Source organism: Tupaia chinensis, unplaced genomic scaffold (genome assembly GCF_000334495.1).
Source record: "Tupaia chinensis unplaced genomic scaffold, TupChi_1.0 Scaffold000207_1, whole genome shotgun sequence".
Classification (NCBI taxonomy): Eukaryota; Metazoa; Chordata; class Mammalia; order Scandentia; family Tupaiidae; genus Tupaia; species Tupaia belangeri.
Genome location: NW_006159682.1, coordinates 289,974 through 308,046, shown reverse-complemented (window position 1 = coordinate 308,046; position 18,073 = coordinate 289,974). Strand labels below are relative to the sequence as shown.

The following is an 18,073-nucleotide window of genomic DNA, read 5'->3' as shown; positions in this document are numbered from 1 at the left end:
GAGCGTAGGAAAGGAAATTTGGGGCAAAAATGGAGAGGTAAGGCATTTGTGGGATGTGGATATGGTTTATTATTTGTTGATGAGGATGTGAGTACATGTTCTCAACTGGGCTGGAGGTGTGTGTTGTGCTGGGTAAAGTCTCTTTAAAATCTAAATGATGTATAACATATAACAGTGAAATGCATAAATAATAATTAAAATTAATAAAAATTATTTTAAAAATTAATTTTTAAAATATGCCAGAGGGCATGTGTACTTGCCGAGGTGGGGGGTAGGGAGAGAAAGTGAGAAAGCACCACCATGGGGGATGGCTATGCCACTTTCCTTTCTACTCTCTTTCTTACTTTCAGGATTTGAGGCATGCATGCTCATGTGCCTGGCATGTTTCTCAAACTGCCAGGTAAGGGATTTGAACTGTGCTGTCAGCCACGTGGAATCCAGAAGCCTTAACCATCATGCCACTAGCTAGCCCCTAAGTCATTCTAATTCTTACTTTACAGATAAAGAGATAAGGCTCAGAGTCAGTCAGTGGCATGGTGGATAAAGCAGATGTATCCCACATGGTCAATGGCACAGTTCAAGTCCTGGACCCAGTGGCTTGAGAAACATACCCAGCATGTATGTATGCATGCCCCAAATCCCTAATGGAAGGAGAAAAGAAGAAAGGATTGTGAGTGACTATCCCCCACAAGGGAGTGCTTTCTTTTTCTCTCTCTCTCTCTGGCAAGCACATATGCCCTATGGCAAACTAAGAAAACAAAACAAAACAAAAACAAACAAAAAACAAGAGAGAGCGAGAGAGAGACTAAGGCTCAGAAAAATTCATTTCCTTGAAGTAATGTTATTAATAAAGGGGGAATGTAAGACCTGAATGTAGGCTCCCAACTACTCCTCTAGTGCTTCTAGTCAGCTGACACTGCTTCCACAAATGTCACAGATGACTCAAGATTCTTTTTCACAGCTGCCTAGAAATCTTGCTAAACTTTGAGAAATTGGGTCATGATAGCTAAAAGCTCCAGTAACATTGAGCAAGTCAAGTCCTACATCTGATCCCATAGAAAAGAGGCAGAAATAAGATTAGAAACCCAGACAAACTTTAAAAAGTGAACTATTTTGTTTCCTGTAGTTTCAAGGTCACACAATGAAATTATTACCACTGTTTTTTTTTTTTCAACCTTGAAATTTGATGGGTGAAAAAAAACCTGACAGTCTTATCTTCTTGAAACTGAAGTATTGGGTCATTGGAAGTCGTGACACATTTTTGCATAGAAAAACATGACTTTTCTAATGACCCAATATTATGCTATCACAGTGTCTCTTAATGAGAATGCTAACCTGGGATAGAGTAACAGTAACATATTTTATCACAGCTGTCTCGAATATTCCTCCAGGGAAAACTCATTTTGTGGGATACCATGTGGTACTTGAGAAAAGGAATTATTCTGTAATCAAGAAAGTTTGGAAAATGCTGGGTTAAAGAAATCTCCAGTGGTTTCCTTAATATAGGACTTCTCAAAGTTATTATTTTTTTCTTCTCAAAACTTTAATAGGAAAAGGCACAATGAAACTTTAATAGGGAAATGTATGAAACGTATTTCATTTGCCCAATGTATTTTAGAACAGAACTCCTTCTTTCTGCAACTCATAGGACTAATGTTCAAGAAATACACTTTGGGAAACATAATCTAACCCAATACTGTATCTCTGAAAATTCTGCTTTGAGACTTTCTAGGTAAGGACACAAAATTGTTCTTTTTTTCCCCTTTTATTTATTTATTTATTTATTTATTTATTTGCTTTTGAGAGGTTTGCTATAGGGCGCGTGCACTCGCCAGACAGACAGAAAGCGAGAAATCATCCCCCAGAGAGGATGGCCACGCCGCAATCCCTTCTCCTTCATTCTCCTCTCAGGATCTTAGGCACACATGCACACGTGCCCAGCGTGAGTTTTAAGCCACCGGGTCCAGGATGCGAACCGCGGTCGACTACGTGGGAGTCCAGTGACATAGCCATATAGCCATTACACTAACTGCTGGTTCCCTCTTTTTTTTTTTTTGTTTGAGAGGTTTTTGCTATAGGGTGCGAACATTCAGCAGAAGACAGAGAGAGACAGAGAGACAGAAAGCAAAAAATCGCCCCCCAAGGGGCATGGCCACGCCGCAATCCCTTCTCCTCCATTCTCCTCTCAGGATCTTGGGCACGCGCGCACGCGTGCCAAGATTGAGTTTTAAGCCACCAGGTCTGAGACTCAAACTGCAGTTGACTACGTGGGAGTCCAGCAACATAGCCATTACGCCAACTGCTGGTTCCCAAACTTGTTCTCTTTAGTACCAATTGCTCACCTTAACATTAATTACAAAAGAGTAGAAGTTATGCTGTAATTTAAAATACACATGGTGAGTGAAGTTCATAAGTCTAAATATAATTACTGAGTATAGTGGCACTAATAAAAAAATGTAACCCTTTTAAAAATAATTATTAATTTAATTTAATTTATTATTATTTTTTTAAAATTTGCTATAGGGCACGCAGACTCACCAGAGAGAGACAGAGACAGAGAGAGAGAGAGAGAGAGAAAAGAAAAGTGAGAAAGTAGGTAGCCACGTCTGGGACTTGAACCATGGTTGGCCTTGGCCTCCCATGGTGGGAATCCAGTGCCTTAACCACCAGCTTCCTACTGGTCCCAATATATTTTACTATTAAACAAAAGGTGAGAGAAACATAATGGTAATAATGGTGAGAGACAAGCAGTAATACACAGGTTCACTAAACATTTCAAAGGTGTTGTCCCCAGTGCTTACTGTTCAGCCTGGAGGTGGGTCTGGCAGTGGTGGACTGAAGTGAAGCTGGCAGGATCTCTGACTTGATGGTTACGTTGGTGACAGCTCCATCCATCCGGTCTGTCTCACATAAGCCTGGCAATTGTGCTGCCTTCTCCAGCGTAGGCAGCAACTGATCAAACTGGTCAAGGTCAGCTGTAAACTGAAAACGAAAACCAAAGTTAGAGAAAATATAACTGCTTTTACCTGAAACAAGGCAGGAGAAAAGCTGGTGGGTTTTTTTGTTTTGCTTTGTTTTGTTTTTTGAGATTTTTGCTATAAGGTGCATGTGCTCACCAGAGATACAAAGACAGAGAGAAACAAAGCAAAAAATCACTCTCCAGAGTGGATGGCCACGCCACAATCCCTCCTCCTCCATTCTCCTCTTGGGATTTTGGGCATGCACACACACATGCCTGGCATGAATTTTAAGCTGCTGGGTTTGAGACCTGAACCACAGTCAACCACGTGGGAGTCCAGCGATATAACCATTACACCATCTGCTAGTCCCAAAAGTTGTTTTTTTAATCTATGAATTAAGTGAAAATAAGAGAATGAAGAAAGAAGAAAGAATTAGAATGATGAGACTTCTTTGAAATTACATGATCTAATTGTCCACTGGAAAAAGTGTTAAATATAATAATAATGTACTACAGGATATAAGATAATATTTATCTAATATACATCACAATAAAACTTATGCACAGGAAAAATTTGGACTGGAAGAAGTGTTCAAGAGTACTGTGTTACGATGGCGGCATAATGAGTGATTTCTGTCGTATTTTTCTAAATTTTCTAAAATGTCTTACTTTAAATTTACACTGACTTGAATTCTTTCATAATTTAAATTAGCTTAAGAATTAGCTTTTTTAGTGTATCAGCTTCAAAAACCTCAGAAAAATAAGTTTCTCATTTAAGAAATCAGTAATTTAAAAAATATATCTTCAGAAATAGATAAAGAGTTCTCACATTTGTCTGAAGTTGTGATAGAGGAAAGCTGGCCTTATTTGACAATATCATTATGATGACCTTTAGATAATCAACATAAAATGCCTATCTTTTTTCGACCTCATAATTTAAGCCAATTAAAATCTGTATTCATTGTCTAAATATGAGGTCTTCAAAAAGTTTACAGAAAAATGACACAAGGATTTCAAAAATTCTTGGCACAAAATAAACTCAAACAATTTTTCCATGAAATTTTTGAAGTCCTCTCAAATAATTTTATGTGTGTATTTTTTAAATGTCTGGCTTTTTCCTTCAAAATTACATTTCTGAGATTCAAACTTATTGTCACATGTAGTGATGGTTCATTCATTTTTATTATTAAATAGTATCCCACTGTAAGAATATGTCACAATGTAGCTAGTCATTCTACTGTGATGGATCTTTTGGGTTGTTTCCAGTTTTCAATCAACAGAGATAAAGTTGCTATGAATATTTTAAACATGCCTTTTGTTATGTATGTACAAAATGCATTAAACATAAAGGAAATTATTGATAAACTGAACTCTATTAAAATGAAAAACTTCACTTCATCAAAAAGCACCGCCAAGAGAAAGAAAAAGCAAGTCACAGCATAGAGAAAATACTGCAAATACATAACCAAAAGGACTCACATCCAAAATACAGAGAGTTCTTATAAGTCAGTAAGCAAAAATAACATATTCCACAAAATGGGCAAGAGATTAGACTGGGTAATTTAAAAAAGAAAATATCCAAATGACCGATGAACTTTTATCAGGAAAATGCAAATTAATACTACATACACCCTAGAATGGCTAAAGTTCAAGAGACTGACAATACCAAGTAACAGTAACAATATGGACCAACTAGAAAGGACTTCTTACATGCTCAAAAAGCTGGAATGGTCGACTACAGATGAACTCACCTGATGATCCTGCAGTTCCACTCCTAGGATAAACTCAGCAGAATGCATGCAAATGTGCACCAAAACAGATATACCAGGAATGCACATAATGGCTTTATTTTACAAAGCTGTTATTTTTTAAAGTTAATTTTAGAGGGTGAGAGTTATAATATGCTTATTATTTAAAGCACTTTTTCTTGGTACAATCATTAGTCTTGTTGTACCGAGAAATCTGACAGTTTGTTCCCAAAGAGCACACATGTGAAGAAATGGTCACAATAGTATTGCTATAAATAGTAAACAGAGACCATGCAAACACTGAGAGTAGAGAGGGCTACCTGGAAAGATTTTATGGAGATGCTTTGAACTGGTTTGTGAAGGATGGGTAGCAGGTCAGCAGGCACAGAAAGAGCAGGGCAGAAGATGCTTAGAGGAGACATGCTTATCCCAGGAATGGCAAAGACTTTCAGGTGCCTAGAATGCAGTCTGTCTGAGGAGAGAGGGACTTTTGTGTAACATGATGGCAGAAAATAAAGCCAATTCAAGAACCTGAAGGAGCTATGCCTGCGAAGCATGAACCCTGTCTCACAATGGTCAGCCTTCTTGGTGAACTGAAGGAGCTGTGCCTGCGAAGCATGAACCCTGTCTCACAGTGGTCAGTCTTCTTGGTGAACTGAAGGAGCTATGCCTGCGAAGCATGAACCCTGTCTCACAATGGTCAGTCTTCTTGGTGAACTGAAGGAGCTGTGCCTGCGAAGCATGACCCCTGTCTCACAGTGGTCAGTCTTCTTGGTGAACTGCTTTGTAAATGCACTGTCGGCTCTGTCCGTTACTTCTAAATACTGTGCAAGTTCCCAGAGAGGAGGAATCTCACTTTTTGTTTTTATTATATTCCTTCAGAGTCCACAAGCAATTATTTAGCAAGTGAGACTGCTTGTTATTATTTATTTATTTATTTATTTATGTTTTGGCCATAGGGCACTTGCTGGAGAGAGCTCAAGAAAGAAAAGTGAGAAATCATCCCCCACGGGCATAGTCACACTGCAATCCTTTCTCCTCCATTTCTCCTTCTGTCAGGATTTTGGGCATGCAGACATGCACCCTGAGTGTTTTTCAAGCCACTGACTGGGTCAAGACTCAAACCATGTAGTTGGCCATGTGGCATCCAGCTGTCTTAACCACCAGGCCACTGGCTGGCCCTGCCTCCTAATTTTCACACCACCTCTGTTCCATTCTGACACAGAGGTTCCTAATCCATAACAAGTTATAGAAAGGCTTGGTTTTATTTACTTGTGTCTAAGGATATGTTATATAAAGTAGTATTCTCTTATCCAGAATGTTTAAGTCCCTACACTCTGATGGAAGTTGGCAGTGGTCAGAATGAGATGAGAAGGAAAACAGTCTTAGAAAATGTTTCTGAGGAAATAAGCGTGTCAGTAGGTGGTCTTGTCTACCTCTGGACATTTCTTTCCCATTTCCTTGATGACAGAGGTTCCCAAACTTAGCTCCCCTTGACAGGTCATTTAGGGTGCTTATTCGAAACACATATAAGAGTTGGATTCACCAGCTAAGGCTGGAGGAGGGGGCAGGGAGGATACTTTTCAAGGTCTCCAAAAACATGAACTCTTGATTTTATAGAAAGAAAGAACAATAAACTTTTTTTTAGAATGCCATACTAAGACTGTAGCCCTGTAAAGTTCCAACAAGGACTTTTGAGGGTATCCTCTGATTTTTCCATGTTGTTACTATCCTTTTTTTTTTAAGATTTAATTTTATATCTTACTATTAAAAAAATATTTCATGAGAGAGAGAAAGAGAGAAAGTGAGAAAGCAAGCTGCCAAGTCCAGGACTTGAACTGCAGTCAGCTATGTGGGAGTCCAGCACCTTACTACCACGCCATCTGCCAGCCCCTACTGACCTTTTAATACATTCCCCATAAATGGGACCAAACATAGTGCAAATCCAAATCTGGTCCACGATTGGAGAAGAACAAATTAAAATGAAAAAATAGCTAGGAGTGAACATTCTGCAAAGCAAGGAATTACCCACCTGGCTCTGGGACTCCAGTTTAATTTCCTCAGGAGCAGATTTGGTCATTGGGGTGGGGTTTGTGTTACAAGGATCCATCTGTTCTTTTTTTTCTACTTTCACCTTTACATCATCCAGGCTCAGATTTGGAGTTGATCTTAAATCTTTCTCATCTTTATCTAAAAGGTAGCGTAGGAGTTGATGGTCTTTTGATTCTTTCTTCTTTGAAGCATCCAGCTCTAGTTTGATACTGGAGTTTCCCTGTCCTGGTCCAGCCACTGACACAGAAGTAGATGCACTGTCCTTTTTATCGGGCTCCACAGATAAAGTGGTGATATCTGACGGGCTACCCTCTTGTAAGAGCCGGTGCAAAATTTTGTGCCGCTCTGTCAATGAGCTATGGGAGGAGGGGCAAGACCCTCCTGAAGAGTTGGCCGAGGCCGAGCTGGAAGTCCCTGTGCAAGACAGTACATCTTTGCAACTTGTGTCTATATCAGCATGCCGTAACTGCTGTTCCGCAGTTGTGGTCAAAAGCTGCACTAGTTTGTGACTGGTTTGAGAGTATTTACTGTCTCCATCTGAGAGTCTGTCATTGTTATGCAGAAGCCCTGAATCCAGAGGTTTGCCATCACTAGAGCTGTTGTCAGACTGAATCATTTCATTTAAAATGGATGCAATCTCTTTGTTATCTTTGGACTCAGCTTTTGCTGGCTGTATATTTAATCTGCTAGGTGAATTTTGTGAGCTCACCTGCCTGAGGGCTGGAGAACTGGCAGAGAAGCCAACGGAGTTATTGGGCCCTTCATTCATACCCTGTAAAGATGTCACTGGGATGTTGGAGTAAGGTCGGTTACTATTACTACAGGAGCTACCTGTCATGCCAACAGGCGAGCTTAATGTCGGAATATTAGGAGGAAATGAATTGTTTGGCATCCTGGGCCTTGTTGCCAATCCAGAAGTAACCTGTCTCCTTGGAGACATGAACTGTGCTAGGGATATTCCTGTACCTTCCATAGGCGAATTATTGAGGTTTAATGGGGGATTACTGCTCTGGGAACCGGCCTGTCCCTGATTTAAGGCAACATTGGCTACAATCTGATTTCCAGGTGAGCATCCAAAACTCCCTTGGCTGTTGCTAGAATTGCTATGATTGCTGCCATGAAGGTCTGAGCTCTGTTGGCGGGTTACTCTGGTGGACACCATGTTGCTGTTGGATGGTGGCAATGTGGATGAACGGGCCACACCATGAGCTGGAGAGATACTAGGATTGACTGAGGGGTTTACTCGGGGAATTGACATTCCAGAATTAGTGTCATCTTGAGGAGAAAGCCCACTGTGTTCCCTAGGGGGAAAAAGACATCATTATTCAAACATCTTCATTGGTTTCCATTAAAATGGAACATTAACCTCACTAATATTATAAACTATGAAAAACTTCTCTATCACCTAAATCAAGGAAAAACAGTAGACTGTTAATAATACTGTAAAATATTAGCACCACTTAATAAAAAAACCGTGCTTACGGACCCTTACATTTGACATCTGTCAACTGTCTCAGTTAAAAGAAAAAGAAATCTTTCTCAGTCTTAGTACAAAATTCAGTATATATACTTAGAAGCATTTTAAAACTGAACACACTCAATTAACATTACAATAATACTTTGGGTTGCAAGAAAAACTTCCCACACGCTTGTTTATAAAATACTTATTCATGACTCCTTTGTTACAGCTTTTAAGTATTTCAACTCCAAAGAGGAAGACTGGGTAAGGAAAATACTATGTCACTGATGTAAAAATTAAAAGGGGTGATATGCAGGCATAGCAGATGTTTTGAAAGAGAAATCACAATATGAAAAAAAGAACTGTGTTAATTCCACTCACAAGCATAATTAAAAATTGGGAAAAACAAAAACAAAAACCCAGGGTACTGAATTCAGGTTTTCACTGGGTTCTTTACTCAAATTCATAATTATAACAGATTTGTGACTGGCATTACCATGTTCCAATAACCAAATACATCTGATGAGCAAAAGATGAAGTGAGGGGAAATGTCTTTGTTTTTAATGCTAAAATTTAAACAGCTGTAAATGTAGGATTTTGAGTAAGTAAAAATTTGTGAATTTACCATGTATACCACCATTAGACATATTTATAGAGGGGGACAAATTAGAAACAATGACATTTTAAAAAATATCGAGTTGATAGTCTAATGATTTAGAGTTGCTGTGAGAAACTGTCAACTTGAATTCAGGAGCCATCAAGTTTGCCCTAATGAAAACAAAGCACTCTTAAAAATACAAATAAACATAACAATGTAAACAAGCAGTCTAGGTTTTACCCCCTGAAATGCATATTTTCAGCCTCACCTTTCCTGTCTCCTTTTATGAACAACAAAGCTATTAGGCGACAACACTATAATCCCGATATGGACATATGGATTATATGCTTATCACTCTGGCTTTATGCCTAATATAGAATTTGCTTCCTAACCATTAAGAGTATAAAATTTTTCTCTAGGAAGAGATATCTAACTGGCTTATTTCATATGACGCTCTCCAAATAAGTAGTACCTGTCGATGATATGAATTCCCATGATGAAAGGTTGCATGTCTGGACTTTGAGGGTAGCAAAGTTTACACTTGGTGTGGGCGCTAAGCATTGTCCCATCATTCAATATGAATCTATAGGATGGGCTGGAGGCAGTGCCACGAGTCATCACTGTTTCAAACAAAAGAGAAACCTAGTTAAAATTCTGACACTTGTACGTTGGGCAAAGGAGAGTTACCAGGCCTTATTTCCACCTAGAACTTCATTTGAAATGCCCTCCCAACTGCTGCTGTTCAGACTCAACAGAATACTTCAGACAAAACAGATATCTAAGGGGGAAGATGATTTCAGTTGAAATATACCACTCAATGACAAACTTCAATTTAGTCCTATTTGAAGAATGGATGCCTCCTCACCTTAAGTTATGATTGTAAAGAAAACCCAAATCACAAAAATATTATCCTTAATCTCTCTACAATGGGGCAACATTTCAAATCAACTAAATCTCCACTAAAAACACTAGGAAGTACTTTTCTCCCCTCTCATTTTCTCTGTGTTTTTTTTTTCTTAAGAATTTTTTTTTTTTTTGGAGAGATTTTCACTGTAGGGCGCGTGTGCTCGCCAGACAGACAGAGAGAGACATAGAGACAGAAAGCGAGAAATCACCCCCCAGGGGGGATGGTCACGCCACAATCCCTTCTCCTCCATTTTCCTCTCGGGATCTTGGGCACACACGCACATGCGCCCGGCGTGAGTTTTAAGCCACCGGGTCTGGGACACGAACCGCGGTCGACTACGTGGGAGTCCAGTGACATAGCCATTACGCTAACTGCTGGTTCCCAAGAATTATTTTTTATTTAACTTTATTTATTTATCTATCCATTTTAATTTGACCAGAGAGAGACAGAGAGAAAGAGAAAGAGTGGGAAGTGAGAAAGCAAGCTGCCAGGTCCATGGTTGGCCAAGTGGGAGTCTGGCACCCTAAACCACCATGTCACCTGCCAGCCCCTGTGTTATCTTTAACAAGGCTTGTTTATTTATTTTTTTTTCTTTTGCTGGCTGATTTTTTAATAACAACTCTAATATGATATAATCCACATACAATAAAATCCTCTAAGTTTTGACTGATTTGTAGAGATCCTCAGCTAACAAATTTAATTTTTTTACTGGAATGTGAATCACTAAGGTCTCATTTGATAAATTATTATATTCATATGTGTATGAATTATTATTTTTTAAAAGAATTATTTTATTTGACTTTATTTTCATTTGACCAGAAAGGGACAGAGAGAAAGAGAGGGAGCAGGAGAAAGTAAAAAAGCAAGCCACCTTTGCTTGGCCTTGTGGAAGTCCAGTGCCCTTAAACCACCATGCCACCAGCCGACCCTAATATGGGTATTATTTTTAATGTTTGAATTTGGGAAGTTCAGTAAGCAAATGAAGATAAATCAGTGATTATTAATATAAGGAACAAAAACCAGGTTTAAGTAATCTTATTGTTTTATAAACAGCATAATTTTAAAAGAATTATTTGTTTAATTCCATTTATTATAATTATTTTTTAATTTGATCAGAGAGAGATAGAGAGAGAAAGAAAGGGAAAATGAGAAGGCAAGCTGCCAGGTTCAGGACTCAAACTGCAGTCAGCCATGTGGGAATTCAGTGCCTTTAACCACCATGCAACCTGCCGGTCGCTGTCCTTTTTCTTTTTTTTAAGATTTATTTATTTATTTTATTTGATATTATTATTTATGTTTTAATTTTACCAAAGACAGAGAGCGAGAGAAAGGGAGAGTGAGAAAGCAAACTGCCAGGTCTGGGACTCACGCCTTGGTCTGCTAGGTCTGCTGGGAGTCCAGCACTTTAACCATCATTCTACCTGCCAGCTCCTACTTTTGTCTTAAAGCTTTACTAACAGACAAAATTCTAACCATATAGGTGTTTATTAAACAGTAAAGTCTACAGCAGACTACTAAATTATAAAATATAATTGAATTTTAGTAACACAATAGAATTCTAACAAAGATTTAATAGATTCTGCAATATTAAGGTTAAAAATAATATCCATGAAACACAAGAATTACTACCACAAATGACTATTATAATTTAACCTATAATAAATGTTAGTCCTCGTTTTCAAAGACATTTCAGAAAGAGCTTCAATTACTTTTTAAAAGATATATGAGAAGACTTAAAATGACCAATTAACGAGTGATATCTGAAGCTATACATTACTTGAAGTAAAGAGAAGACATGCTCCATTTTAGTATCTGGGATAAACAGTATCAACTGAAGAAAATTTATACTATAACAAATCTGCCTATGTGGCAAACCATATAAACTTAACGGAAAGGATTAAGATGCATGCCCAACCAATCACATCTGGCAATTTCGGCTAAATCATCGGTATATTTGCCAGATATGATATGTGGGGAAATTTCGCGTGTCTAATGAAATAATAAGAAAAAATCCTTTAATAAACACTGATAATTTTGGGGGACGGATATAACTAAATGTCTGCTATAGCAAATCCTAAAAGCTTATCAACAATCTCAACTGTTAATAGCTGTTTTATTGTTTTGTTTTTAAAGGGAGATTTTTCCTATAGGGTGCATGTGCTCACCGGAAAGACAAGAGAAACAGAGCGACAGAAAGCGAGAAATCACCCCCCCCCGCAAAGCGAGAAGTCGCCCCCCCCCCCCTGAGAATGGCCACACCGCAAACCCTTCCCTTCCATTCTCCTCTTGAGATATGGGCAGACAGACACACAGACCCAGTGTAAGTTGTTTTTTTTTTTTTTGGAGAGGTTTTCACTATAGGGCGCGTGCACTCGCCAGAAATCACCCCCCAGAGGGGATGGTCACGCCGCAATCCCTTCTCCTCCATTCTCCTCTCAGGATCCTGGGCACGCACACACATGCGCCCAGTGTGAATTTTAAACCACCGGGTCCAGGACGTGAACTGCGGTCAACTACGTGGGAGTCCAGCGACATAGCCATTACACTAATTGCTGGTTCCCAGACCCAGTGTGAGTTTTAAGCTACTGGGTCTGGTACTTGAACAACAGTCGACTACGTGGGAGTCCAGCAGCATAACCATTATACCATCTGCTGGTCCCTGTTAATAGCTTTTTAACAACATACTTTGGAAAAAGAACCTCAACAAAAAAGTGTTGGTTATTTTGTTTGTTTGTTTATTTTTTTAGAGATTTTTGCTATTGGGCACATACACTTACCAGAGAGACAGACAGAAAGCAAGAAATCACCCCCCAGGGGAGATGGTCACACCACAACCCATTCTCTGGGAATTGTGGGCAGGTGTGCACATGTGCCCCATGTGAGTTTCAAGCCACTGGGTCTGGGAATCGAACCATGGCAGGCCATGTGGGAATCCAGCAACGTAACCATTATACCATTCGCTGGTCAGATCTACTTTAAAAGTGGCATCTTACAGTAATTAATCTGGAATAATAATACAGCTAGAAACTTGATGAGACTGAAAAAATGTCATGTCATTCTGCTTATACCGTTAGATCTATTTCCTCATCACTGACTGCTTTTCAGGACCTCCTCACTGCTGGAAAACTTCCGTTGGCTCTTCACAGATAGCTACGCTGTCCAATAAGAAGCCCATTAGCCCTCTGTGGTTATTTAAACTTAAAACTGAGGAAATTTAAAATTCAGTTCCTTGGGGCCAGCAGGTGGCATGGTGGTTAAGGCAGATGGACTCCCACATGGCTGACCCTGGTTGAGTCCCGGACCTGGCAGCTTGCCTTCTCACTTTCCTTCTCTCTCTTTTTCTGTCTTTCTCTGGTCAACTTCAAAAAAATAAAATAAAATAAAATAAAATAAAATAAAATAAAATAAAATAAAATAAAATAAAATAAAATATGACAATGAATAAAATTAAATAATTCTAAAAAAGAAATTCAGTTCCTCTGACTAGCCAGTTTTTATTTATGAAATTTATTTTAATTTTATCATCATCATTATTATTATTTAATTTGAGCAGAGTGAGAGAGAAAGGGAAAGTAAGAAAGCAAGCCACCAAGTCCGGAACTTGAACCTCAGTCGGCCATGTGGGAGTCTACAGCCTTAACTACAATGCCACCTGCTGGCTCCCTAGACTAGCCAGTTTTTAAATACTCAATAGCACTTTGTGACTGGTGGCTATCAGGTTGGATAACTTTCACACATTAATTTTTCTTCTTTAGCTAGAATAAACATAAGAGGGAACCAGCAGTTAGTGTAATGGCTATGTCGCTGGACTCCCACCGTGGTTCGCGTCCCGGACCCGGTGGTTTAGAACTCATGCCGGGTGCGTGTGCGTGCGTGCCCAGGATCCCGAGAGGAGAATGGAGGAGAAGGGATTGCGGTGTGACCATCCCCTGGGGGTGATTTCTCGCTTTCTGCCTCTATGTCTCTCTCTCTGTCTGGCGAGCGCACGCGCCCTATAGCGAAAACCTCTCCAAAAAAAAAAAAAAAGAATAAACATAAGAGCTAGTACTGTGTCCCACTCTTATTTTCCAGTTTCTATTGAATCTTGAACTATGCCTTGAGATACGATCTTCTAGTAAGTACTGACTGACTGATCCTTAACTTGAATCTTACCTCACTAGTTTAATATTGACATGCGATCAACTGTCATAACTTTTCTTTAAAGGATAGAGTTCAATCTTACCAGGTTCTCAAATACTCTATTAAATATTTTCTCTATTTATGTATTTGCTTTTTTAGGAATCTAGATTTAATTTTGTACTAGAAATGATTCAAGAGAAATTTCACAATTTATTGAAAAGCCTTATAAAGGGGAAAGAACTATTGTGGAAACTCAGGCTAATATGGGAACATTAAGATATTTAGTGTGGATTATAAAAACAACAATAGTCCTCTGGTTAGTTATGATGCCTAACATATAGAACTTTATCTAAGCTGGTAAAAAGTCTGAAATTTGGGGAACCCTACCAGTTTAATACAAGGAAATGATCACATTTTACATTCTGAAGTTGGCCTGCTTTTCAAGGAAGATAATGTGTGAAATAAGACTCAGCGTATTATGCTGTGCACAGCCATCCATCAAGTAAGAAAAGGCAGTACTTAATCAAATAGAACTTCCATTAATGGGAGCACAAGAAGACTTTCCAGTTAACTAAAATTCTGGTGGTTAATTTTTCAGATACTGGGGCCGGCAGGTGGCATGGTAGCTGAGGCACTGGACTCCCACCTGGTTGACTGCGGTTTGAGTACTGGACCTGGAGGCTTGCTTTTCTACTTTTCTTTTCTCTCCAATCAAATTAAACAAATAATAATGAAAATAATAATGAAGTAAAATAATTCTTCAATAAAAAAATTGTTCAGATACAGTAAACCGGAAGGCAGTATGCGTCAAGGAAAGAATGAGCTGGGAGTCGCGTTCAGCCTAGACCTCTGACTGTCATTTACCAGTTTAGGACTTCAGTGAATCAGCCTTCACCCATCTCCGCTTACTCTTCCCTAAGACGGAGCTGGTAATACTGTGAGGGATAGCTGGGAGCGAGCCTAGGATACACAGGTACTAAATGAGTATTTCCGGAAGAAGCACCAAAGATAAACAGCTTCCATTTCATATGCCATGAGTCACTCGGACTTATTTTTTTAAGATTTACTTAATTTTATTTATAATTATTATTCTTAATTTGTTACAGGGCGCGTGTGCTCACCAGAGAGAGACAGAGAAAGTGAGAAAGCGAGTGGCCAGATCAGGAACTCAAACCGTGGTTGGTCATGTGGGAGTCCAGCGCCTTGACCACCACTCCACCTGCTAGTCCCTCAGTCAATCTTTAGACAACATTTACTGGGTTGTTGGAAAAGTCATGGCACATGTTTGCATAGGAAAATATGGTCATGACTTTTCCTGACAACCTAATACTTCAATAGCTTCAACCTTATATAATAAGCACTAATATTTTGAAATAAGAGGTAAGTAAGGTAGTCCCAATTCTTTACGAAGTTGATAGGACAATCATTGCTCTGCACACCAGATTTTCCCCTCCGGTTGAGCTTCAAGGCTTAGTTTTGGAATCCCACTTTGATTACAGATCTTGGCCTTGTTTCCTGATATAGTTTTGCCATCTATCCAGCTAGTACTTTTATCTGTGACTCCTCTGACCATTTCCAAACTTTTTAGAAGACTTAATAAAGAGGAATATTATTAAAGGGGTATTACTGACTCCTCAGAAATTGTCCAAAAATTATTTAACATGACAATTGTTTTTGTTTTTGTTTTGTTGTTCTTATTTTTTCCCTAGAAGAGGCTTCGACCAAGCTATAAGCAAAGGAAACACTAAAATTTCGCTGGTCATGGTACGTAGAAGTAAAACTATTTGCATTTTTGGTCCCTCCCAAGTTCGTGCTGAAATCGCTTCGGACAAACATGCCTTACTGACTGAAGTAAATGGGAAGGTGTGAAATGTGTGGTGGGGCACCACAGGTCAATGGTGGTAGGGATTCTTTTCTTTTTGGTATTTCCCTAGATAGATGCAGAAAGAAAATATTTTTTAAAAAATTGTTATTAAGAAAAATAGAATTATCCTTGGATGTTTTAAGATTTTTAATCACCAATAAGTAAACTCTATTCGGTATATCAAAATTTCTACAAGAGCTAAGTAAACTCATATTTAAAAAAGTTTGACATACGGGGGACCCACAGTTAGGGTAATGGCTATGTCACTGGACTCCCATGTAGTCGACCGCAGTTCAAGTCCCGGACCTGGTGGCTTAAAACTCATGCAGGGCACGTGTGTGTTGCCCAAGATCCCGACAGGAGAATGGGGGAGAAGGGATTGAAGTATGGCCATCACCCCTGGGGGGGTGATTTCTCGCTTTCTGTCCCTCTGTCTGTCTGGTGAGTGCACGCACCCTATAGCAGGAAAATCTCTCCAAAAAAAAAGTTTGACATAAAAACTTTCCAGCTAACTCTGCTGTGTGAACCGTGGAATTAATCACATTACACAAGTCTCAAAGAATATTCTAGTTAATAATTAATACGAGTACTTCTGTTTTATAGCAATACTTCCAAACTTCTTGATATTATAAACCTCTTCCAACTCTGACTCATGACATTTTTTAAAAAGTAAAAATAGCTTTATTTTGAGATTATAAAGTTAATATAATAGAGAGATGAATGAAGAAGTAAAGATAAAGTCATTTGTAGTCTCATTACTCAGAGATAACATATTAATGTTTTGGTAATCTTCTAGAATTAGATAAATAAAAAGATACCCAAGAGTGAGATCATACCGTCTATGCTATACTTTCTCTGCTTACTATGAAATATAACGACAATATGTCATGGGCATTTCAAAGACAAGAAATGATTATCCGTAACAGCACTGCGAACAGGTGCCTAGGCCTTTCACACCCTAGTTTCCAGGCTGTATATATAACCCCGCATTTCCTATGGCTACTGCTGATGGACATGCTACAGCAAAAAGTATTCAGTGGAAAATAAGTCTGAGTAACAAAGCTTACAATGTATCTTTAGTACAGAACTTTTTAGAAACTTAAATATCTTAAATGTATCCTTCCAATCCTCCAAAGTGGGAGATGGAAGCATTTCCCAAACATCATTGTGAATGAAGTGATAACTATTGATACTTTGTGCAACTAGGTTTATGTTTTCCAACTTTTCTCTAAGAAGGTATCAGACCTACATTCTGATTCGGGAATATGAGTTGAGTCCAGAAATCCGCTTCACAACTGTCCTGGATGAATCACGTTATCAGAGGCTTGAGGCAGCGTGGTACCCTAGACCTCTCTTTAAAGTCATGATTCTGAAAGGATCAGGGCCTGTAGTTTTCTAAACTACATATATGCCACCTGGATTTTTTTCTAGTTAAAAAAGTTCTGCACGTCATCCTAATACCACCCACTTCCCTAATCTCAATGTGGGACCACTCCTTTAATCTAACCCATGCCCCCATATGGTCTGGCTACAGTGGGTTTTCAAACTTGACTTTGGAAAATAAAATAGTAGATTCCCTTTAAAACAACTTCACGGGTTGTCTCTGTCAAAAGCTGCTGAACATGAACAGCTAAGCTAAGAACTAAAAATTTTAATGCATTTTAGAATTTTATACCAGCTGCTCCCTTCAAAGAGTAAGTTAATAGGTGGGAAAAAAGATGACAGATGGAGGGCAAATTTTTCTTGCCTAAATATCAATCACTGGAAACTTTCGCACAAAATCAAAGATGAGGTGACATAATTTGCCTTATCTTTTCACACTGTCCTTAAGTAAAGAGGCAGCAAAGGAAACTGTCAAAGCAAATCACACCTCTCTGCATTCTTTTTAAAGACGCGGTCTTGCTATGTTGTCCCGTGCCATCCACGGGCTCACAGTCAGGCTGGGCTGGAAACAGAACAGCAGTGGGCACACTGTGGCCTTGCTCTCCTTTCCGGATGGAGCAGTGGCTTCCAAACTTCAGTATTTCCTTCAAGACTTATTAAAATAGCTAGGCTCTCATCTGAGATTTTAATTTGGCAGGTTAACATCTTTAACAGATGATTCCTGTATTAGTGTTTCATGGACCACATTTCTCTTACCAGGCTACATACTGCTAAATATAAAATATCAGAAAAAGATGTGCTCAATCCATTAAAGCTATTTGGCAAGTTGTCCAGAATCTCCAAAACACTAAAATCAGAGTCATGTGAACTCTGGATAATTTAATTTCTGAGAAAACTACAAGTTATTTTTATTTGAAATTTTTTCTTTTTCTTTTTTTTTTTTTTTTGTGAAAGGAGACATTTAGAAATGACTAGAGGGAAAGA

General features: G+C 38.8%; 1 protein-coding gene across 5 annotated transcripts in view; it reads right to left on the bottom strand.

The window, feature by feature from the left end:
* The window catches only part of NCOA1 (nuclear receptor coactivator 1), a 206,888-nt gene that overhangs the window by 65,701 nt on the left and 123,114 nt on the right, over positions 1 to 18,073 (bottom strand). For all 5 annotated transcript variants that reach the window (XM_006147233.3, XM_027771343.1, XM_006147235.3 and 2 more), the window contains exons 9-11: positions 9,289 to 9,436; positions 6,740 to 8,060; positions 2,802 to 2,982 (exon numbers count right to left, since the gene is read on the bottom strand). In XM_006147233.3, the coding sequence (XP_006147295.1) occupies positions 2,802 to 2,982; positions 6,740 to 8,060; positions 9,289 to 9,436 (1,650 nt within the window). The remainder of the gene's footprint in view (positions 1 to 2,801; positions 2,983 to 6,739; positions 8,061 to 9,288; positions 9,437 to 18,073) is intronic.